Genomic DNA, 11,015 nt, shown 5'->3' with positions numbered 1-11,015 from the left:
CCCGACCGGGATTCGAACCCGGGACCCTCTCTTCTTGAAGAGGACGACGTACTTCATGCGGATGTGTATATTCAACCACCTGAAAATGCATTGGCCAGCGATAAAGATATCGCTTCTGAAGAAGATTTTGATATCACACATTTATCTGGTAATCAGCTTCGAGGTGGAACCATACCAGGGGGCCTCAACAGGTAATACTATTCCTGAACTTGGAGTAGGTGGTTCTGTTGTTACGAAACTGGTCAACAAAATGTCACCTGATACTACATATTGCCTGTACATGGACAATTTCTTTACGTCCCTCAGATTGTTTGACTCCTTACTTCAAAAAGGGCATGATGCAGTTGGTACAATCGAGTAAATCGAGTTGAAAAGGCGCCTCTCATTAATTCCAAAGTGATCAAGAAGGAAATCCGTGGTTCGTATAACCAGGTCACGGGCACAAAATCTGCAATAACTTTGGTGCAATACAATGACAACAACGTTGTAACTGTAGCATCGACGAGCTGTGGTGTGCATCCATTGGTGAAAAGTAAAAGATGGTGTCGAGCAGAAAAGAAGCACATTTTTATAGATCAGCCAGCTTGCATTGCGAGGTACAACACTTACATGGGTGGAATAGACCAAATGGATCAGAACATATCTACTTACCGCATCACAATTCGAAACCGAAAATGGTACTGGCAGCTCATTGCTTATTTTTTAAATGTTACAATGAATAATGCTTGGCAGCTGTACAGATTAAAAACACCCATTGGACACCAGCAGGGTTTAGATCTTCTCGCATTCACCCGCTTTGTAGTTCAGAATTATTTGTCTAGGTACACACAAGAGCGTCCAAGGCAGTCACGAGTTTCCACAACTGGGAAGATACGAGTTGACGATAATATTTGACTAGATGGTGCTCTTCACATCTTAGAAACCAACAAAACACAAATACGATGTGGAGAGTGCAAGAAGAATACTTGGAAAAAGTGCAGAAAGTGCAATGTGGGATGTCACATCAAATGTATTGAACTGTTTCAAAGTCACAAATAAACTTTTGAAAAATCGAAGAGATACTTTTCTAAATCCAGAAATTTGCATTATAAATTTATTTGAAGCTCATGTAGACTAAATATTTTGGGAGTAATTTACTAAGAAAAAAATCTACCATTATATATACAAGGAGATATTATGTAAATTCTAGTATACTTCAGTGCATAAAATGTTGAACAGGCCAACTGTACTTTCATAAATTTAGAACCTTTGCATTATAAATTACTTTAAAGCTCTTGTAGAAGAGTGACTTATTATAATTGCTCTATCATAATAAATATCAGGAGATCCATTAGTGCCCAGTGCCCACATTTGTGGGCAAGTAAACACCCCACCCATTAGTGCCCAGTGCCCACATTTGTGGGCCCCCCTCCACTCTTTAACAAGTAAAGATATCATATCGAAACTGAAGCTAAGCATAATATCTGACAGTCAATAGCCTTATATTCAAGTATAAAACAGATATCTGAAAAAAAATAGGCACTAATGGGTTAGAGCCCAAAACAACTATAAATCGGGACATTGTGAAAAAAACATAGTCTTGAAGAAACTCGGAGGGGAAGAGCGGGGTCTCCGAGATACTTATATACGGGTCTCACACCAGCTTCCGTGACGTCACAGGACTAGTCAACTATAGTCAATTTATAACATTTAACAAAGTGCATTATAAGAGTATAATATTTATTTTTCTGACTCAATCGTCCTTTCTTATTCATTCAGAACGTTGCAGCAAACGTATTATCCTAAGCTATTCGAAATACCTGGATGCTACGAAGAAAACTAATCTTAAATTATCTAACAGTAATTAAAGCCTATGAGAATGGATTCACGATCACGGAAAATGGGAATATTGAATATTAATGCAAGCGACTTACTTTAATTAAGAAGTCCAAAGCAAAAATCAGGAGAACACAATAAACCTCATGATCTATCATGAGAATATTGTTAGAATAAATTCGTATTCTCAAATCCTTATGATTATATCGCTTTTCGGTAGACAAGCTAGATATGGTAAAAATCAAGAGACAAGTTGTTTTTCAGGATAAGGCGTAAGTTTTATCAGCGTGTGTTTTATTCATCCCTAACAAGGACAATTTACTTGTATCTGTACCTGGACATGTATTGAAATCGTACCATGCTGACACATAATTTCATATTTCTATTGGGTAACAGTAGTATAAGTCGGAGACGGATTTCTTAAAATTTACAGGAGAAAAGACGAGAAAGTACTTACGGAATTGTGTTCTTGAGGACTTTCTGAAGCCGGAGATATTTTTTTTTATAATCGTACTACGTAAATTGCCTGTAAATAAGGTATTTTTCGTCAATCATGCATCTCCGTTGTGCGATAGCTCGTGCCGCCATTACCGTCGACTACGTGAATCAAATGTTCCGTGCGTTCGGTTATATAACCCCCTCACAGTGTAGCAACCACGCGGAAGTTTGACAAGATGATGTGTGAGCGGGATTTTTTTTTCCAATAAAAGGTAAGACTCTAGTTTACGTCCTTTTCCTAAGGAATACATGTCATATATCGTTGGATAGCTTATTTTATAAGGAATTCAACAACGTAAATCCAAAAGCGAGCAAAAATTTCATATCGAGAAAAACCGATGTTGTCCGGATATGCGCAATTGAACGTACTGAGGTATTTTTTAGATGCTGAAGCACATATTTAGGGGTGAAATGAGTGCTAATGGAACCTAACCTAACCTCGTAGGCATACCTCGACCCCGTGAATGGATAGTGAGGCTATCGTGAACAGAAAGTGTAAAAAGAAAAAGGTACTTTCCCGAAGAGATGCCGGGTGCCGCACCACGATCGCGCACCGCAAACGCAAATAAGCAATCACCATGCAGATAAGGACGTAAAGTAGAGTCTAGCCTCAATTTTCGCTTAAAAACCTTTTGTGAATAGTTTGTGCGGCATATATCGGTTCATAAGTTTGGAAACACTGCACATCAGCTGACGATATTGCATATCAGCTGACGATAGACAACGTGAGTCAAGATTTCCCCGCCGAATTAGCAACGACCAATAAATGATTATAATGTTAAAAGTAACGTGTTTTTCTTAGAAAAAAAGTTATGGCCAGCTTGAAAAATCTTCCGCTATGCATATGAGGTAAGTAGCAATGATTTTTATTTGAAAACAACAGCGTTTTATGTGTCTCCGGCTTATACTACTGTTACCTTATATTGCCGATTGTACTTGGGATATTTAGAACAGGTTGAGATAAAATCTCGCTCTCCTACTTTTATACAGATATAAATTTAAATAAAGCAAATAGGTTACATGAAATCACAACAACTGTCTGTGCAAGTGTACGAAACGAATCATTATTCAGATTCTTTATAAACTAGTAAATTTTCACTTTAGCAACTTGTCTACAGATTTTCGTTCTACATTTCAATTTACCTTAATAGATGGTAACAGAAGGACACATTTTTTTACAGTTCGCTAACTACATCGCAATAATCATAAATATTTATTCCTGTCTTCGAGAGAAATAACCGACAATCAGAAAATATAGCATCCATTACTGAGTACAAAGATATAAAATTATCCACAATGTATTTGTGAAATAGCTTATTAGAATTGAAAGAAGCCGTAAAACTCCATTGATGTACGTACATTATATTTCTTTCACGTGATGTATATCATCAAGATCGTAATTTTTGTAAACCGGAACATAGTTTGAAGAAGTAAGTGAATACTCCTCTACTGTGGCTAGATAGTAAATTAGATGTTTAAGACGTGACGACTTATGAACTTTGAACTACACAACTTATGAGCAATAATACGAACATATGAATAACTATCAACATTGTTTCGTGTTAATTAAAATAATATAATAGTAGTTACAAGTTCGGCATCTATGTAATTAATATTACCATACACAAATTCTAATATGTATTTCGCGCTGGTTGAACACACTTTTCTTTTTACTAACGTGTAATTAAATGTTGTATTACATATAAACGCATACATTTACTTGTAACTGATCAGGACATGACTATGTTTAATTTGCGATAATAATTATTATTCTTACTGTGAAATAAATACATTTACAGAAACTCTTTTTAGAACAACTCACTCATTCAAATCCATCTATTTCGCCAAAACACACGACTAATCTTTTGACGTCATCAGTCCTTTGACGACATCAGGTTGCGGCCCGTATACGGAGTATACACGAAGTATACGCATCTCGGAGGTCCCGGGAAGAGGGGTGCGGATAAATAACTGAACATTATTTATTTACAGCAGATTCAAAACAACCACACATAATTTATTCATATCAATTTCTATGAGAAATTTATTCTGCAGCGACAAAGAGATAGCACAATTAACGAATAAATTACATGAGATTGTTGACAACATGACATTTGCTAGAGAACGAAGGAAATAATTCACCATCACCATCACCTTCCACCGTAGTTGCTTGGAGCTTTCATCGTCTTGAAAGTACTTCATTTTTCTGTAGAACATATGTATCATATAGTTTAATAACGGTGAAAAGATTCCTCTATAAGTAATCACATTAGAGGTGGAAACAGCCCCCCTTGCCCTTCTGTCCGTACGCCGCCTATGCCTGTGAATGAGATATTCTTCACTGTGTGAAGCATGTTAAACTGGATTCGGGAAACAAAACTTTTCACAGCATGAAGATATTGAAAAAGCTTAAAATATTTTCCCCCCGAGAAATCAATTCGTCCAAAGAAAACGTCTACACAGTGATTTTATATTAATTTAAAACAACCAACATGATACAAAACAATAATATACATATTTACGCCCGAATTACCTTCCAATCCCTATAAGATGTTAATAGATAGTTAGCTGATTTCATAAACTTTTCATCCTGCATCATCAGAAAACAAGAATCCAGAGAACGCTTCCAATGATGGATATTTTAACCATCCTGTCCAAGTAATACAACCTGCAACAAAAAAAAGATGAATCACATACATGGTTAGGTTTTAAGCAGCAATTGATATTTCTTCGCGTTGTATTTGTCTTCTGTAAGTTATTGATTTGCAGTCATGAGAACGCTCCTTTTTAAAAGTAGCTTCTCTACGGCTACAGCTACATGCAAAATGTAGCTTTGCTACAGCTACAGCTACATTTACTAAAAAGTAGCTCACTACGCTACTTCTGTTCGCTACTCGCTACTTTCTGTGCTACTTCTGCATAATTTTTTTTTAAAAACAACCGTATGGATATTTAAAAGAAGCCCCTAGTATGATAGTTGTACTTACTGGAAAGTAGATTCAGTTATTTATTATCATGATTCTCGTCATTCGATAATTTTGATACCAGTGTTACTTCAGTCACTTACTTTTACTATAGTGTTTGAGAATAACGTACCTATGCAAGTGGCATATCAATTCAAATTTGATATATGAATATTGCAATTACGGTATTACCCAAATTAATGATTACAATTATACACAAATAAAATTTGGTAGGATTACGTATCTATGTTAACATAGTCCATGAGCTTGGCTTCAAAATTTCACTTATCGGTACCACCTGGAGTGACGTTCTAGTAATGATTTTTGTAATGGTCCATGCGTGAGGGAAATTACACTGAGGAACAATGAAATTTGCCGCGACCTGAAAACAACCTATTTCTATGTTTTTTGACTTGCTGAACACGAAAATGATGTTATTTTTTCTCCAAACGCGAAATTGAAAAAGCTTTTTTTCGCCATATGATATACAAGGATTCTTCAAGAGAACACGTGTGGCTGTTTTTCCTGCGTAATATGAAGAAAGCATTGTAACGACAACAAAAGGGCAAACATTGTTGTTTATTTTGTTACCCGATAAGATAAGAGTAGAGAAAAGTCTTTGTTAAAGAGGCAAGGTGACTTATTGTACTGTGTCTTTATTAGTTGCGTTCTGTTCGCTGGAAGTGTAGGTTGTGTGTTAAGTTGTGTGCTTCATCGCGATTGTTTTGTGTGGTATTTGAAAATAGTGCAGTGATGCCTCGTAACTGTGTAAATTCACCCAATCTGTTCTGCTATGTGTGCGGTGAGTTCACGACAACATCCCAACGAAACTCAATTACACCAATAGTGAAGAAAGCTTACGAGCTCTATTCCGGATGCAAAATCGGAGCGTAAGATCAAGGGTGGGCTCCTCATGTCTGTTGCAGTAGATGCTCGCGATATTTACGAGGGTGGTTACATGGTACCCATCTATCTATGCCCTTCGCTGTTCCCATGGTATGGCGCGAACCTCGAGATCACGTTACTTGTTATTTTTGTTTAACTAATGTAACGGGATTCTCAAGAAAATCCAAAATTATCCTACAGTACCCAAATGTACCTTCTGCGATAAGACCAGTGCAACATGGTGAGACATTACCTGTTCCAAAGCCACCATTGGAATGGTCTTTGGAAGAGGAAACAGAAACTTCCTCAGATGAACCGATATCTTCTCTCGGACATGATCCTGACTTTCAAGAGTCACGGAAGACACCGCATGTTATCAACCAGCGAGAATTAAATGATTTAGTACGTGATTTGAACCTTACAAAGAAAGAAGTGGAACTGCTGGGTTCAAGACTGCAAGGGTGGAACCTGCTGGAACCAGGGACAAGTATTACATTCAGAAAACGTCAACTAAAATTTTCTTCCTTTCTTTCTATGAAAGGGTCCCTTGTATACTGCAACAATGTCACTGGATTAATGCAGGAGTTAGGAGAAAACTATAAATCAGACGAATGGAGGTTGTTCATCGATGCGTCAAAAACTAGCTTGAAGGCGGTCCTTCTGCATAATGGAAATGAGAAACCTTCAGTGCCAGTTGCTCATGCGAGTGAAATGAAGGAAACATATGAAAACATTGCTTTGATTCTCACAAGTGTTAGCTACGACAAACACCAGTGGAAAATCTGTGCTGATCTGAAGGTACTGGGAATTCATTTGGGGATGCAATCAGGCTTCACGAAATTCTGTTGTTTCCTCTGTATATGGGACAGCAGAGCAAAGGACATGCATTACAAAACTAAACACTGGCCTCCAAGAGAGTGTTACACACCTGGAGAAAAAAGGTGCCTCTCACAAACCTCTTGTCGACGCCAACAATGCGTTACTCCCCCCACTACACATCAAGTTGGGGTTAATGAAGAACTTTGTGAAGACCATAAACAAAGAAGGAAAAGGGTGTGAGTACTTACGAAGCAAATTTCCTGGTGTAAGCGATGTTAAAATAAAAGAAGGGATATTTTGTTGGCCCTCAAATCCGGGAGGTAATGAACGATCTCAATTTTGAAGAACTGTTAAGTGAATGTGAGAAAGCAGCATGGGGTGCGTTCAAGGGTGTGTGTCGCAATTTTCTTGGCAACCATAGGGCTCACAATTACTCTAAACTTGTAGAACGTATGCTGGCAACATACAAAAAAATGGGATGCAATATGTCTCTCAAGATACACTTTCTGTGTTCCCATTTAGACTTTTTCCCCTCTAATCTGGGTACAGTGAGTGACGAGCAGGGCAAGCTCTTTCACCAACAAATCGCAGAAATGGAAAAACGTTATAAAGGCAGATGGTCTCCCAGATTACTAGCGGATTACTGCTGGAACACAGTATCAGATGTTCAACATGCCTGCTACAAGCGGAAATCATACAGAAATACGTTTTGAAGGTGTGTTACTTTTACTGTTTACTTTAATGTTTACTATTTTACTGCAACTGCAAATTTTAGTGCATGTCATAACTACATCATTTGCAATCATATTTGGTATTCTATGAACCTAATGTATTACTAATATTCACACTATCACATTAAGGTTTGGAGCAATATGCAATATTTTACCCTTCTTTTAATGTGCGGTGAAAATTTTTCAAAATGGTTTCCGCCAGAAATGGTACGTGATACAGCATTTGTGTTATGATTTTTGAAATCAGCGCACCCGATTTATTAAAGATAACCTATTTTCATCCAGCGGCAAAACAAAAAGTTTTAATTTGTTCCCCAGTGTTATCTGATGGAATAACCTCAGCAGAGTGGTAGCTTAGTGGGGGTTATAACCACTTTTTCCCAATCCCGTGAAAAGCTTTTTTCGGAATGATAAAAATGACTAATTTTTAGAAATTACTTAATTCAAGGCAAAATAAGCTACAAAATTATTCCACATTACCTTCTTTTAGCAAAACATGATTCAACTTTTTAAAGTGGAATGCAGTAGTAGCAACTAAACTCTCACATTCATTAGTTTTAGGCTTAGTGAACTGCATTAAACAGGTTGGCGATCGCCGGTTAAGTAAGTATATAATGATTAAGATGAAAGCTACAAAAATCCTATTGTTAATTGTTCACCTCGACAGTATTGTATGTTCAGATCAAAATTACAAAACAAATTAGGACAATAACCGCAATTATACATTTAAGGAATCAACCATCATACTGTTCAAATGTATCATCGTCTGAGAACTCGAGTTGAAAACCAGATCCTCCATCCTCAAGCTGTTTCTGGTTTTCGCAAGTTTGTAAATTGTACGTGTATGTACACTTGACTCCATTGGACAGCCAAGTGTAGTTTGACCCATCCACTGATTGACAAGGTTACCGTCTCCACCATTCGTCCTTCCATATTCTGTTGACACCGTAGGATTTGCTTGCAGGCAACACATCCATATTGCTGGCTCGTAGAACGTGCATGAAGAGACAATCTCTGCGTGGTGGCAGGCGGATGGATAAAACAAGAAGTGTAATATACTTCTTCCCTCTAAGTAAAGAATAGATGGTAGCGCTATTCAATTACCTCACCAGTGCCGGCAGCGGAAACATATACATGCAGCAAGTAAACTGCTCTATCTTCTTAAAGACTTCATCATTGAGCCCCGACTGGCCAAGTTGACTAAATGTTTCAAGAGCTATGAGCTTCCTACAACCGGTAAAGTCATTGGCAGTGTGGAATCGCGTAATCCAATTAGACTGTTGCATATGGTTTGTCCGATTGAACTTGCTAGCTTGCTGATGTCGACAGAGTGTGTCCGATTCTCAGCAGTCCCACACTTACGGTTAATAAGACAGGGGATCCTCTTTTGGAATTCAAGCCAAAGAACCATGGCATCGGTATCTTAAGCTGTTTTCACAATTGTCTTCGACCCACCATTTGTAACATACAAGGCATGTAGAAACAGACGGGGGTCAGCTTCCTCTCGAGTGTATCACAACTCAAGCACTGCTTCCCGCCCACTCTCCGTTCAGATTTCCTCGTCGGTCACCCAAAGGACCTCTAGTATTCAACATGTTTCTACATCGCGGGGATTTCCACTCATCTACGAGGAACTTCAAAAGGCCGATCTTATTGCGAGAACTACACAATAATTTTCTAGACTGCTGGATGTGATGTCTATCTGCAATGCTACTATACTGGAGAGTTGTGAACTCCTGTACAATCTTTCAGCATATTTCATTGAACGCTACAATTTCACTCTGCGCTCCCTCATGGAGAGCCCAACACTGACAGCTGCAAAAAGGTGTTCTTGTTTGCCATCATTTTATGCACAAAATTCACCCAGTCAGTGAAGGAGCTTGATGGTGAACATTCTTTTCGAGCACTCCGGCCAATGCGTCTTTGTATGTATTTCGAAGGGAACCATCAACATTTGCATGAGCTCATGGTAATGTGCCCAGTGGGTATGCCAGGATCTCTTTCATGTTGGTTCCTACTCTCAGCTACCACGATCACATGGCTAAAGAGGTTTCAGTCTGCCTTCAGAACCATCTCTGTCTCAGACCTATGGGCTTTATTTGTGCAGACATTGGAGAAGGTCTTCAGGTTTCTTTGCCATCTTATAAAATTTCATTTAAGGTGGATCTTCATCTAACCGCGTTCGCCTAAATGTCTGGTTGGCTTCAAACCAACCCGACCTCTCGAGCCCTCAGAAGATCCTAGGCTACATTTGCCAGTGGACAGTGTAAGCAAGTCAGCTTCATCAGGAGACATAGGATTCAGCCAAGTTTTATCCATGAGATCACATCTGCTCCATCTTATCTGATCCTTACACGTTGTAGATCTGGATGGGACAATTTGGACTTCCTTTCATCTATCATGTCTCTCGGCTGCTTCAGATATGTGCTTTTTTGTGCCCAGGTGTAAATTAGTAATTGGTCACTGCACCTTCCGTCAAACTAAATTTCTGTTTTCCTCCTGGTGGCTAGGTATCCTTGTTCACAGTTTCTTCAATTCTTTGATTTACAGGAATTCGGCAAAAATGTTCGAGGAGCTGAGCTGAACTGAAAAGCCTTCTGACATGAGTTGAGTTGTTGAGTTAGTATTTAAGTCCACTTTGTGCACATTAAGGCTAATCGGGACTGAACCTACAGTTTAAAGTGGGATCAGCCACCCTCCTGAAATAAATTCATAGTGCACATAGTGTGCAGTGGCCAGCTGACACCTCTGTGATAGTAGTATGGGAAGTAGCGTGAATAATTTAGTCTGCCATGGTATCTTTACTCGAGTGGGTGATAAATGTAGTATCCCATCTTCCACTCTAGATGCATGTAGCAGGCCCAGAAATATATCTAAGTAAGACATACAGAAGCGTGACAGACTCCGCTCCCACTTTTGAGAAACTCACGATAGACTCCAAATGATGATTGCACATCAAGGACGCTTGTGACACTTCCTGTCCAAGACCTTCAATGATCTTCAGTGTATTACCCAAGTGAACCATATCTTTTGCAAGAGAATTTTCCAACCATGATAGAGACCCTTTCCATGTCAATCGCTTGAATGTATCATACACCAGTTTATGTATCAGAACTGCTCTGTTGTATTTTCGACCATCCATTCAGGCAATAATGAAGCCTTCGGTTACAAGTTCAGACTCAATGCAGAGGTCTTGAAACAACTTCAAATCGCTTCCCTAATCATAGGAATGATTGTAATATTCTAAGTCTAACGATGATAGTATTCTGGAATTTGTCTGGTTGATTTCCTTCTTCATACAAAG

The 11,015-nt window shown here is 38.5% G+C and overlaps 1 protein-coding gene across 1 annotated transcript in view; it reads right to left on the bottom strand.

The window, feature by feature from the left end:
* Positions 1-4,911: 4,911 nt before the first annotated feature.
* Positions 4,912-11,015, bottom strand: part of LOC145991665 (fatty acyl-CoA reductase 1-like) — a 118,471-nt gene continuing 112,367 nt past the window's right edge. The window contains exon 9 of the mRNA XM_083127730.1: positions 4,912-4,981. Within this exon, the coding sequence (XP_082983856.1) occupies positions 4,912-4,981 (70 nt within the window). The remainder of the gene's footprint in view (positions 4,982-11,015) is intronic.

This window comes from Lepisma saccharinum, chromosome 8 (assembly GCF_977018435.1).
Source record: "Lepisma saccharinum chromosome 8, izLepSacc3.1, whole genome shotgun sequence".
NCBI lineage: Eukaryota > Metazoa > Arthropoda > Insecta > Zygentoma > Lepismatidae > Lepisma > Lepisma saccharinum.
This window is presented reverse-complemented; position numbering and strand designations above follow the sequence as displayed.